Raw genomic sequence first — 13,742 nt, forward strand, 5'->3', positions numbered from 1 at the left:
GCAGTTTTTTTTTCCTGTGCAATAACAATTCAATTTGAAAATTTTCCCCAAAATGTAGTAATTCAAAATATACTATTGATTTGAAGTTTCATATCTAATATCATGTTCATTAACATATAGAACCATAGTAGTGAATCCATACATAGTCATGTTAAAATTTCTAGCATAATTAAAAACATAGTATCAAATACATATATTCATCTAAATCAAATGCCATCCAAATCATCCTCTAATTCTTCATCATTTATGTTATGCTGATTTGTAGGTGGTTGTTCAACAGAGCGTGTGAAGGTATGAAAAACGGTAGAAAGGGGGGGTTTGAATAACGTTTTCAGTACAAAACTACCACCTTAAAGATTTAGACAAATCTTTCGAGAACTTCAGTGCTAAAGATAAGAGATAGAGAAGCACACAAGGATTTTATCCTGGTTCACTTGATAAATCACTCAAGCTACTCCAGTCCACCCGTTAAGGTGATTTCTTCCTTCTTAGAATGAAGGCAATCCACTAATCAGGTAAGAGTTACAACTGCACTTGAAACCTACAAGTGACTAACAATTACACTGACTTAGCTCACACTAAGATTCACTCTCTTAGTCTTCTCTAGGATCCGATCAACCTTGATCTCCTAAAGGAACTAAACAAACTGTTTATCAAAGAAATGTTTACAAGAGATTTGCTTCTAAAAAGCTGATAGTAAACACAATGAATTTCAGATGAAAGAAAGCTTAGAATATTTTGAATATGTCTTGCGCGTGTGTGTTGCTTCTAGTGTTCTCGCCGATTCTTTCAATCTTCAGCCTCTATATATACTCCAAGGATTAGGGTTGAGCGTTGCATGGGAAATGCTACCGTTGGAGGGTAGTTCTGGAAAATCCAGCTTCTGCTGTGGCTGAGAACGTTAGGTAGGTCGTCAGGAAGGTACACTTGCTTTTGTACTTGGATAGCGACTTGACCTTTTAACCTAGGAGACTTCTGATCAGGGGAATACTTCATATTGGAACTTGTGAAGCCGGTTGATCAGAGTCAGAGGGAAAGCACAGATCCTCTGACCATTGTATCTTCCGATTCTGAACTCAGAGGGAAGAACATGGCCTTCAGAGTTTCTTGCTTCTGGACTTCAGAGTTTCCACTATTCAGCTTCTGGATCTTCAGAGTCTTCTGCACCATCAGAACATCTGAACCTTCAGTGTTTCTTGGTTATCAGAACTTCTGGATCTTCAGAGCTTCTAGCGACTAAGTCCACATCAGAGTTTGTATGGCTTCAGAACTTCTGAAGCTTTTCCACTGTTCATACTGAACATGGTGAATGCGAAAGCGTTGCTTGGGTTACCCTTTATACACAGTGCTTCTGATTTGTGTGAGATTGAGTTGAGGTCAGAGCCTGTAAATAGCACACTCAGAAAAACACGTTAGAGTACCACAATTGTTCATATCAAAAGGTTAACTTGTAATCATCAAAACATAGAGTTGTACTACTAGATCAAAACTTGATCTTACAGCGTGAAGCCAGGCTTTGAGGAAAGCTCTCCATGAATCTGTCCATGTATTCAAATTTTTCATCATATGTCTTCATTTTTCCCTTTAGCTTCTTGTTCTCCTCTGTTAAAGTAGAAACAAGATTTCTCATTGTCTCATACTCTGAGGGTGAGACGCCATGAGATGATGTGGCCTTAGAATGTTTGAACTTTCCAGCCTCTGCACCTAATCCATAAATCCGCCCCTTCTTGTTCGCACCCCCAACAACCTCTAAGTAGATGTCATCATTTGATTTTTTGTGGGCACCATCTTCATTCTCCTGTGAGTCTCTTGCAACAATTTGTGTTTCAAAATCAACCTTCACATAAGATTTAGATATTCGACATCATGAAAACTGAAAACTACAGCAGTAGGACAACTAGAAAAATCTAAGCCATGTTTAGATATTAACATCTCAACCATGTTTTTGATGACAAACAATCTGCCTGTCAAATACATGCATCTATTTTTGCACCTACAAAAGGGTTGTTCAAAGCTAACAATAGCTAGCATATTTTAGAACCCATAGAATACATGCTTCTAATGGGCGATGGCTGTTTGGTTCCAAAATTAACCCTGAATGGAAGACTGATCTCACATGATCACATCTATCTATAACTATACAAGGTTAAATTTTAACAACTTTACATGACTAATGAATCAAAAAATAGCTAATATATTTTAGAACCCCATAGAAACACAGATAATCTAAATGTCACCCTTATTAACTCTTAGTGATGTTATTTGATATTTTGACAGTGACTGAAACAACAATATTGACAACATGACCTTGATTACCAAACAACCCAATCCTCCCAAAGCTGGCAACAATGCTGTTTGTAACACCCCGATTTCGGTGCCGTCACTTTAGTAACCAAAATAAACTTAATGCGGAAAAACGTGAATATTTTTTTTTTCGATAATAACTAAGACAAGACTGAATTAAATAAAACCCAAAAGCGAAAAACAATAGAATTAATATACAATATATAAACAGCCCCCGCTGTAAGTAACAACCTCGTCACGAGTAACCTCCAGTGACGGAAAGAAAAGTGCGACGCCCGTAGGCAATATATACAAACCAAATGAAAAGGGTGAAGTGCCCGCAACACCATCCCTCAAAACTGAGAATCAGCTGACCCAACGGCCTGAAAATAAGACCTCCTAAGTCCAACCAACTCTCTGTGATTCCCGTAAGGAAACCACACAAAAAGCTATAGGCGGATCTACCCTGTCCCCTACGTAACAAATGAAGCAAGACTGTCAGAGCTAAAACTCTACTCCTACACTAATCCTAACTCGAGGAGCTCATACCAACACTCAAAACTATGTGCTAGCATGATCGTCGTCTGAATCAGAATTCAGAACGACCAAGTCTACCAACCCTATCCGTCCTCCCCTCGCAACCGCAGTGCGCTCCGATGCTGGACTCACGGGCTTAGGGCCCGAACCCTGATCATCAATGATCGCCACAGAGGGTGCACTAGACCCTGCCGAAGGCACTCCCACTGGAATCTCCTCTGAGGGATCCTCTTCCTCTGAAGATGACGGTGGCGGCGGTGCTCCTCCGAATCCTGGTCCGCAGTGAACGCCCGGTGGCAAGTTGAAGCTGATAGAGCATCGCCTCAACACTCCTGACCTCAAGAGTCCTCCACTGTCCACGTGGTCCTCCATGATGCGCCCCGAATACGTCGCTCGATGGCTCGCGGGGTCAACCACCCACGACCCGGGGTCGTCCTGATCGATCATCTCATACCTAATCCCCCCCGAAGGGTGGACCATGGTGTACCAGTCCGCAATATTCATCTGACAAAAGGCGTTGTCCGCCAAAACACACACAGAAGACGCGAGGGTCAACTCTAAAGAACTATGTAGATAATAAACCCAATAGGTACAATTAATAGATAGCCACTTAGGCTTATAACTAGAGATATCATTCCTAGGGTTGCATGTTCCACAAAATCATAACGACAATAATAACAATTAGCATGTTCCAAGTAAGTTTATCAAATAGCAACCACACTCATCAACTAAGTCAGTATGCATGTTGCGTGATATGTATGCAGGTTAACCCAGTCAACCAATATGCAATCCGGAACGGATGGACATCATCGGATCAGCCCTTCACCAGCCACGGTGGTGCCATTTCGGCCCGTGATGCCTCTTACACCAACAGGGGTAGTCAGATCAGCAGTAAATCCGTAGGTCTGCCATTTCGGTCTGCTACAAGAGACGTCTACAAACGCTCTTTCACGGCATTCCGGGTCTTATGACCATTTTGGAAACCGACGAGGTCCAGAGTACGTCCTGTGTTAATACCTCATTAATGTTGCATGTATGCAAAATGATTAGTCAAACAACGTCTCCGACCTCACTCGACACGTCGCCACGTGTTCTAGGGAAGTTAAAGTCTCTAAAAGCTTACCCTAAGGTAAAGTCGATTCTGCGACCATAAGACACACTTCATAACGACACATAGCTGCTCCAACAGCACCACAACACACGCTGCTCCAACAGCACAATAACACACGCTGCTCCAACAGCACAACAATAAACGCTGCTCCAACAGCACAACATCAAACGCTGCTCCAACAGCACAACGACAACATACTCAACACTTGGATCCGACGACACTCCTCGCTTTCCAAAATTAAGATTTCACTTCCAATGCCTTCCTTCGAGGTTGTTATCATTACTTAAAGATTTAGAGGTTATTTAAGGTCTTACGAGTTTTCTTTATAAAATAGATTCCATTTTGTCTTATCGCAAGTCTTATACATTTGCAGGATCTCCCAATCCCAAGTCGCTTCCAGAGGATGTCTCGATCCACTAAACAAAATCAAGGCCCGAACCTCGTTCGTCCTATCAAACTTTCTCAAAACTCTCAAAATAAAATCGGCATGACCTGCCCGCTATTCTCACCATTCAGAATCTCAAATTTCCAGTGTAAAGCATATTTAAATCATCACAATCAACAACATGTCATATATCAAGAAATCTCAACATTAACACTTAGCACTTAGCATATAAAGCAGGCACCACACATCCTAGATTACCCACATAGCACATAGCATGTAAGTCAATCTTCAAAAACATTCAGTAGATGAATCATCTACATTGTCAGCCGAAGCCTCAGAAAACATTTTCAATCACACACAATCTCAGTGCATAAACAGTAAACAATGTCGAAACATCGACCCTAAGCATTAACTAGAGATTCAGTGAGAAGCCCTCACCTGCAGATTCTCCAGGATTATCTTCTAACTCTTGTTCACAAGCAAAGCGTTGCTCCTCAGGAAATTCCTCAAAAGTTCCTTTAAAGCAAAGTCACAGAAATACTATCAGAATCTATCGAGAACTAAGCTATCGATACTTACTAAGGTTACACGAAGTAATCTATACTCTAAGGTACGATAATCTAGCGCGAAAGACAAGTTTTCGGAAAAAGGAAATTTCTTCCTCCCCCTTAATAGGGCTCGGCCACTTTGGCTAATTATGGGGCTCGATTTTTCTTCGATCAAACTTGGTTCCTATGCTTTCATAAGCCGTAACTAAGGGTATTCTGAACTCGGAAAAATTATCGGATCAAAAACTGTCGCAGGGGTATTTTGGTCATGATTTTTAACTTAGAAATTTCAAAACTGAAATCCCAAAAACCAAATTTTGCAGGGACGTTACTAACGACGTTTATGACAACTAATCCTACTAACACTAAGCTAAGGCGATATTTTTTAGCCTAAAGGTTGAAGCTTTACCTCAAAAACTCCAAAAATGGGTATTTAAGGCTAAAATTGATTCCGGCGGAATTCCGGCGACATAACGGAAAATCTAATCCGGCAGAAGTGATCTTGGGCACATATAGAAGAGGTTTAGAATCAGAAATGAAAGATTCAGGATAGTTTTGCAAAAACCCATAAACTATCCACTCAGAAAACTCTACAGAAAAGCTATGGAAAAAGCGATCGGAGGTAAGGATTAGCGACTATACCTCGAAGCCTTGAAGCAGCAACTGATTGATCGACGATCAAGCAAGGTTTGAAGAAAAGCTCTTCTTCCTCTTCCTTCTATGGAGCTCGCGGCCTTGGCGAGAAAATGGAGGAGTTCTTGTAATTTTTCTCACCTTTCTTGCTATATATAGAAAATGGTAATTCGCGGGAAAATGAAAGTTTCGCGAATCAGATTTTTCCGGCATCATTCTCCATGAATTCTAAGATAGGTTTTGGCAAAGGAATTCCTAAGCTAAGAAGATGTCTCCTTGTATTTTTGGCAACTAATGCAAAGTCGGTGCAAAGTCGGTGTAAAACTATTTTACCCGATAAGTTGCTTTTTGCATCGAATGTCGGAATGGAAAACTTCCTTCTGAAGAAAGATTGAAATCATCTAGAGAAATGGGTGTACACGTGTAGAATATTCATTTGAAGCTCTGAATAGATAAAGTCTTCATTGTCGAGAAATTCTAGGGTTTTGAAATACCAGGGTTTCGGTTTCGGCAAACTTCCGATGATTGGAATCGGACGTGCGTAGATCCTAGAGTTTCGCCTCGAAACGATTGTGATATATGGAAGAAGAGAAATTCTAACATTTCTCTGAAGATTTTTGGAATTAACTGCCATCGTGCCTAAAAGTGAAAATTAGCTATATACTAGGGTTTCTGACCTAGGTTTAAGCGTAAAACGTTCGTACTATAACTTAAATCGACTTCGATAAAATCCTTTGACTTTTCCTGAACTTTCTCCTTCATAAATATATTTCCTTTAATAAACTTTTGTTCAGGTTTCCCTTCTCAATACGTCAAACCTAATCGTGAATGGAAATCTCTTCCACTTATTCTAAGCTTAAAAACTTGGGTCTTACACTGTTAAGGGTTGCATTCAAGAGGACAGACAAGACTTGTCTTTCACCATTGGCAATAGTGAAGTGACTCCAAGTCACTTCCACTGAAACCCCAAAAGGAGCATTCCAACCAACATTGTAAGTTTCAATCCCTACAATGTTTAGGACTGTCCTCTGCACTATTCTAGATTGGTTTAGCTTTGATAAAGTGATTGAGGGCAAGTTCAGATCAGGACCAAGTACACAAAAATGACATGTAATCATCATAAATTTGGCAAAATATAGAAACTTACCGCAAACTGCTCTGCTAATGGGGAAACCCATTTTGTGGGATCATTTTTTCGTTTGTGAGTCCTTTCAAATAAGTCCCAATGATCAGGTTTCTTTTCAGTCGAATTTTCCTACATAAAAAATGTAAATGTAACACCCCGATTTCAGGGGGTCACTTTAGTAACCTATTAAAGTAAATATGCAATATTTTCTAAAAGAGATTTATAATTGCGAGTTTTTTTTTTCTTTTCAAAGTATTTCTAAATCATGAAATGCATACTCCCAACTGTATATAAATTTACATCCAGCCTTAAACAAGGCAAGTACCCGGAGGTAACAACAGATGAACCCAACTTACAAACCTAACGAATAGAATTAGATTCAACGAGGAATCTATTATGCAATGACTCATAAATCCGATATACTCCCTACGATTTCCACATCGGAGAATCGCAAGATAGCAATGCACCGAAACCTACCCAAAACTTCAAACAATACTTATAAAATAATCCTATAAGCTTTAACCAACAATGATAAGCTCTTTACCCAAAAGGCTCTAGCCTTACACCCGACTCTATTCTTCGAGTCTTCTATAGGTCTTCGACATGGATTAGCATCTGCTCGCATCACCACCTATCGTTGTCTGACAATGGGCGTAGTCCGCCAAAACACAAACAGAAGGCGCAAGGGTCAACTCAAAGAATTACATCCAATAGATAAAGTTTAAGGGATAGCTACTTAGGCTTAGAAGTTTGTGATAACATTATAAATTATATATCTTCCAATTGAATATAAATGATAATTACTGACAACTAACATATATCAGATAAGATTAACAAGTATCAATCACACTCGGCAACTAAGTCAGTATGCATGGTGCATGAATGAGATGACGAGGAACAAGATGCAATCCGGAAGGATGGGCACCAACGAGTCAGTCCTATCACCGACCATAGTGGGACCATTTCCGCTCGGGCGTCTCTTATACCAAACAAAATGTAGTCAGATCAGCAATATACCCGCAGGCCTGCCATTTCCGTCTGCTACTAAGAATCACCGCAGTATTCTTATGTGGAAATCCGGGTCTTATGACCATTTTGGAATCCACCGAGGTCCGGCATCCCACCGTGTATTAACCCCAGAAATGTGGGAATGAATGCAACGTGATTAGCCAAACAACGTCTCCGACCTCACTCGTCACGTCGTCACGTGTTCTAGCTAACTTATTGTTTTTAAAAAGAATACCTTAAGGTAAATGTCGATTTTGCGACAAAAGACAATTAAATATAAAAATTGTATTATCTCATGATGACTTCTCGAATCATCCGACTCATCTCCATCCGATGGTCAAAAACTGCTCAGCGAGCAAAGAGTACCAATGTACTTGGAACTTATAGTTTCCCGGCTTACCCTTTAGATAGCCAAACAACAACCTGCTCATCGAGCAAAAGAGTATCGACATACTCGGAAACTATCTGTTTCCCGGCTTATCTTTTAGATAGCCAAACAATAAACTGCTCATCGAGCAAAAGAACATCAACGTACTCAGAAACTTATTAATTTCCCGGCTTATCTTTTAGATAGCCAAACAACAAAACTGCTCCTCGAGCAAAAGAGTATTAACATACTCAGAAACTTATTAATTTCCCCAAAACTTGGATTCGACGACACTTCTCTTTTTCCAAAACTAATATTCAAACCCTAAACTTTCATCCGAGATTGTTATCATTATTTAAAGGTTCAGAGGTTGTTTAGTGTCTTATGAATTTTCCTTGTAAAATAGTTTCCATTTAGTTTTATCTCTAATCTTATGAGTTTAAAAGATACCATAATCCCAAGTAACTCCCAGAGAAGGTCTCGATCCACTAAAACAATAACAAGGCCCGAACCTCCGTTCGTCCCGTCAAACTTTCCCAAAATCTCATGATAAATTTGGCATAACTGCCCGTTATCCTATCTGACGTACAACAGATATATGTGTAATTTCATAATCAAAGTAACACAATCAAACAGTCATGGCACATATATCAACACATCCTAGATTAACCATTTAGCACATAGCATGTGAATCAATATCAACACATCCTAGATTAACAATTTAGCACATAACATGTGTATCAATATCAAAAACAATTCCAGCGATAAATGATCATCATTGTCAGCCGAAGCCTCAAAAAACATTTCCCAGTCAATCACAATCAAGTGCATAAACAATAAATCAAGTCGAATTCGTCGACACCTAAAGCATTATCTAGTATTCAGTGAGTAGCCCTCACCTTAGCCAATTCTCATACTAACTGCAATTTCAATCCCAACACATCTTTGCTTTCCCGTGTCGGTTCGCTTCCTTTTATTCTTTAGCTTCGTCGTCAAGCGCTCCCGTCATTCGTACCCTTCATGAGAACACATAACGTAATTACTATTTGAGTTAACTTACTGACTTAAAGTCTAAACTATGACTTCAGGCATTTGACTCCAAGCGAACGTATGTTAAACCTAATCCCCATAATGGTTATAACCCATTAGGATCAATTTCAGAAATCAAGACAAGTCGTCATAATGACAACAAACAATAACACAATTTAAGATGCTTCAAAAGCTTTTGACTTACTGAAACGATTTTAAAACCAAATCATATACCTTTGCTAAAGTAGAAAAGTTCACATAACGTATACTTATTCCTCTCGTTTTCCTTAGAGTTCTCAATCTCTATTAGGATACTCATTGAGGCTTTTAACAATAACACGTACGCTAAGCTTCTTGCTAAATCAATTAACACAACATCTCGCAACGACATTATCCCATCATCTTCCTCAGTTAATCTATTTATCCTCAAGATTACTTATCAAATCACTTACAACAACTTAACGTCTCAACGTCACCCTCGCTGTAACACCCCGATTTCCAGGTGTCACTTTAGTAACCAAAAATAAACTTTACGCGGAAAAACAGGTAATTTTTTTTTCCGTTTGATTCCTTTTAAATAAAGCGATAGAAAATAAAGACATAACCCAACACTAGCTAACCAATATACAAATATATCCACATGTACAGCCTCAGCTGCATTCTCCCGTCACGCGCACTCGCAGTGACTCCAAAGTAGTGTGCCCGCAGGCAAATATATACAAACCAACACTGTAAGTAAAAGTATCAAATATACAGTCATCCGAGAGAAAGTCGGCACCCAAAAATGGCCTGAAACAAAAGACCCCTATACTCCGACAAACTCCCTGTGATCCTCCTCAAAAGAACCACACAAAAAGCCACACATCGGGAACCTACCCTGTCCCAAAAAGTAAGACGATCAGAGCTCTACACAAAAATGACGCTAGCCTAACCTACCCTCCCAGCTCAACTCATAGCTCCTCCTCCTCCTCATCGCTGCTCGGCGAGTAGCTCTCCCCGCTGCTCTCGGAGTTAGAGTCGGAATCCACCGTAATCATCTCGGTGTCCAAGTCCACGACCTCCCTCCTAACTGTCCTGCGCACCGCCCTAGTCGAGCCGGTCTCAACATCCACCTCTCCTGTAAGAACATCCTCCTCCACCACCCTCATCAAGGGGTCCACACGGTAGCCGTGCGGTGAAGAGAAAGAAAAGAGACGTGAGGAAGATGGGACGACAAACTCCCTCTTCGGCCGCACAAGCCTAGAGGACGACGCCACGTCGGTAGGATCGATGGCAGTAGCAGGAGGTGGCGCAACAGGTGTAGCAACATCAGGCTCTATCTCCGCCGGGTCCTCATCATCAGAGGGTGAAGTCGGAGGTGGTGCAGGTGCTCCTCGACCAGAGCCTGGTCCACAGTGAACTGAGGGCGGCAAGTCAAAACTCAGCTCCATACGCCGTAGCACTCCTCTCGTCAGACGTCCTCACTCATCCGTCCGGTCCTCCATGACCCTTCCCCTATACGTCGCTCGGTGACCAGCCACATCGATCACCCAAGCGGTGGGGGCAGCACGATCCACAAGCTTATACCTGATCCCCCCCGAGGGAGAGACCATCGAAAACCAGTCGGCCATCGACATCTGGCAGCAGGCCGACCGCCCAAACACAAACATGCAACCAAAGCCAAGGCGTTAGGGTCAACTCACGGAAATAAGTAGATATACACTCAACATGTGATATGGGGTATAGATATATATGTTGTTATATAAACATATAGATAATCCAAGCATGTTATGGCTCTAACAATGCTTCAATGAATCAAACAGCACACAATTCCAGTCAGAATGGATGTATGCGTGAAATGCAATTATGATCCGGATTGTGACGCGTTCCCGTTCGCCACAAGTGAAGCATTCCCGTTCTTCACTATGGATGAACCATTCCCGTTATTCATCCTTGGTGAACCATTCCCGTTATTCACCATATGATGAACCATTCCCGTTATTCATCATTAATGCAGTGGTGAACCATTCCCGTTATTCACCATGAGATGCACAGGTGAACCATTCCCGTTATTCACCCGATTGATGCAATATGGTTAGCCAAACATCGAATCGTCCTCACCACATAAGTATTTAGCTCAAACCCAACCTTAAAACAAACCCAAGAGTTAGTGTCGGTCAATACAACACAACTCGGAGTTAGTGTCGGTCAATACAACACAACTCGGACAACAAAACCCAAAACCCAGAGTTAGTGTCGGTCAATACAACACAACTCGAATAACAAGAGTACTAGCGTACTCGGTGACTTTCAATCATCACCGTAGCTCACCTCAGTGGCTTTCCCCAATTCCAAAACCCACAACAAAAGTCGACTTTTCCCCGTCTTTCGCAATTATTTTCCCCTTTAGTTCCCCTATGATTATTCGTTTAGTAAAAACGTTTCGGATTGAATTAGTCAAGTTATGAGTTTATTTCTCAAAGTCTAAGTCTCCCAAAGTCTCTAGTTTTCGAAATTCTAATCACTCTAAGTGATGAGGATCGGTCCAGCCCAGACAAAGACCCTTTGCAGGAAATAAGAGGTCCAATGACAAGGTCCAAGACCAAAAGAATGAAGCAAGCTTTGCAAGGACTGATTTTGGAGCTCAAGGGAAAAGAAGACCAGAATAAATTAGAAGCAACTCCAAAGTGGGTCAATTTCCTTGAACTCAAGAATGATGATGACTTGGACCCAACTTGAAGGCATAATTTCCAAGAACCCAATCTGCATGTTCAAGATGCACTCATGGACATTAATATTTAGTAAATAAGTCCATTTTAGTTATTTTCTTGAATTTTCGTATTTAATATAGGGGTGAATTTTCTGATTACATTTTGTATTCCCCCTAGTTGGTTTTTAATGTCTTTTATGAGCCTTTGAGTCATCTTTAGGAATAGTGGGCTTTTACTCAAGTTTTCAATGCTAGTGGAGCTATAAATCTCTAGAGGAGTCTATTAAATGTTAGTGGGAGCATTATTACTTATTGGAAAGAGTAGCATCCCACTTAGCCTATATATAGGGACTCAATGTATGGAACAAAGCAGTTTTTGAATCTGAATGATATTGAGTTTTCTCATATTGTGAGAGCTTCCCATTTGTTCTTGGGTTAAGAACTAAACTTGATAACTTTGGTTCTACCGGCAGGTCGCGGTTAGGGTCAAGTTCCCCTTTTATCTTTCATAACTTTGGTTCTACCGGCAGGTCGCGGTTAGGGTCAAGTTCCTATCTTTTGTCACCGGTTTTCAAGACGATCCTTTGTTTCCCAAATCATATCTTTTGGTACCAGAGCTTAGGCTCTTGAAAACCAGATTTCTTTTCTCCATTTTGTTTTTATTTTTCGTTTTTTTTTTGTTGTTCTCATTCTATATATAAAAAAAACAACCTACTCATATTATCCTTTCCCTTGTCTCCTCATCATCTTTTTTGAAGTTTTCGTGTGTTCCTTCATTCTTTTTGTCTTTTGTGATTTGCATTCTGCTGGAAAAAAAAAGTGCAAAAAAAAAAAAGAAAAGAAGTGTTCAGGTCCAAAAGCACAAAAAAAAAATAAGTATTACAAAAAAAAAGAAAAAAAAAAGAGTTGTGACCTGAAGAATTTAAGTGTGTTTCTTACCAGCAATCAAAAAAAAAAAAAAAAACCTCAGCCATTGTTCTCGTTTTCTATTTATCTTAAAAAAAAAATTAGTGTGTCCTTCCTAATCTCTCATTTCCTTAAATCGCTAAAGTTATCATCTTCATACTCTAGCTGTTCCTTGCTGTGTAGAACCATCCTAAAGTTCTTAATTTAAGAGCTCATAAGGTGAAGCTGAGTGGTAAAAGGCAAGAGTTGTGAGATCATTAGAGGGAAAAAAAAAGCGAAAGATTGAGAGAAACACGAGTGATTGAAATATTTTGAGTGTAAACACGTGAGATTGTGTGAGTGAGAATTTTATTACTAACTGTGTTTTTTGGCAGCACATAATCATGAGTGGAGACGAAGAAGGAGCATTTGATCTCAAGCTGTTTGTGAAAGCTGTTACAGAACAATTCACAGCCTTAAATAGAAGGTTTGATGATTTAGCATCAAGGTCTAGGTCCCCTCCTAGGCGAAACAATGAAGAGGAAGACGAGGAGGAGTATTCAGATGGAAGATCTCATGAAAGAAGAAGAAGTGACAATAACTTGAATAGTATCAAAATGACGATCCCTACATTTCAAGGAAAGAATGATCCTGAACTGTACTTGGAGTGGGAGAGAAAGGTGGAGCATGTGTTTGATTGCCATCATTATTCAGAGGAGAAAAAGGTAAAATTGGCATTTGTTGAATTTTCTGATTATGCTAGTATTTGGTGGGATCAATTTGTGATAAACAGGCGCAGAAATGGAGAGAGACCCATTCGCTCATGGGAAGAAATGAAGGCTGTCATGAGAAGAAGATTTGTCCCCAGCCATTACCATAGAGACTTGCACAAAAAATTGCAAAGTCTGACCCAAGGTTCTATGAGTGTGGAGGATTATTACAAGGAGATGGAGATAGCTATGATGAGAGCCAATATAGAAGAAGACCGTGAAGCCACTATGGCAAGGTTTATTGGAGGTTTAAAGAAGGAGATTGTTGATGTGGTGGAATTACAATATTATGTGGAGATGGAGGATTTGTTGCACAAAGCAGTTCAAGTGGAAAAGCAATTGAAGTCCAAAACCTCCTCCAAATTCTCATC

The 13,742-nt window shown here is 40.2% G+C and overlaps 1 protein-coding gene across 1 annotated transcript; it reads right to left on the reverse strand.

Annotated features, from left to right (window-relative positions):
* Positions 1-1,483: 1,483 nt before the first annotated feature.
* Positions 1,484-7,248, reverse strand: LOC130744255 (uncharacterized). The gene is made up of 3 exons (XM_057596447.1): positions 7,168-7,248; positions 6,645-6,752; positions 1,484-1,837 (listed from the first exon to the last, which is right to left on the reverse strand). The coding sequence occupies exons 1-3, from the start codon at positions 7,246-7,248 to the stop codon at positions 1,484-1,486; spliced, it is 543 nt and encodes a 180-aa protein (XP_057452430.1).
* Between the last annotated feature and the right edge of the window lie 6,494 nt (positions 7,249-13,742).

This window comes from Lotus japonicus, chromosome 3 (assembly GCF_012489685.1).
Source record: "Lotus japonicus ecotype B-129 chromosome 3, LjGifu_v1.2".
NCBI classification, from domain to species: domain Eukaryota; kingdom Viridiplantae; phylum Streptophyta; class Magnoliopsida; order Fabales; family Fabaceae; genus Lotus; species Lotus japonicus.

What these genes read in the sequence shown, in the direction of transcription:
- LOC130744255 (XM_057596447.1), bottom strand. Translation starts at nt 7,248, where the DNA reads ATGCGAGCAGATGCTAATCCATGTCGAAGACCTATAGAAGACTCGAAG. An exon ending in GTAAGGCTAGAGCCTTTTGG is followed by an intron (nt 6,753 to 7,167) that starts GTAAAGAGCTTA and finishes TTTTTTATGTAG; the next exon opens with GAAAATTCGACTGAAAAGAA. An exon ending in CATTAGCAGAGCAGTTTGCG is followed by an intron (nt 1,838 to 6,644) that starts GTAAGTTTCTAT and finishes TCTTATGTGAAG; the next exon opens with GTTGATTTTGAAACACAAAT.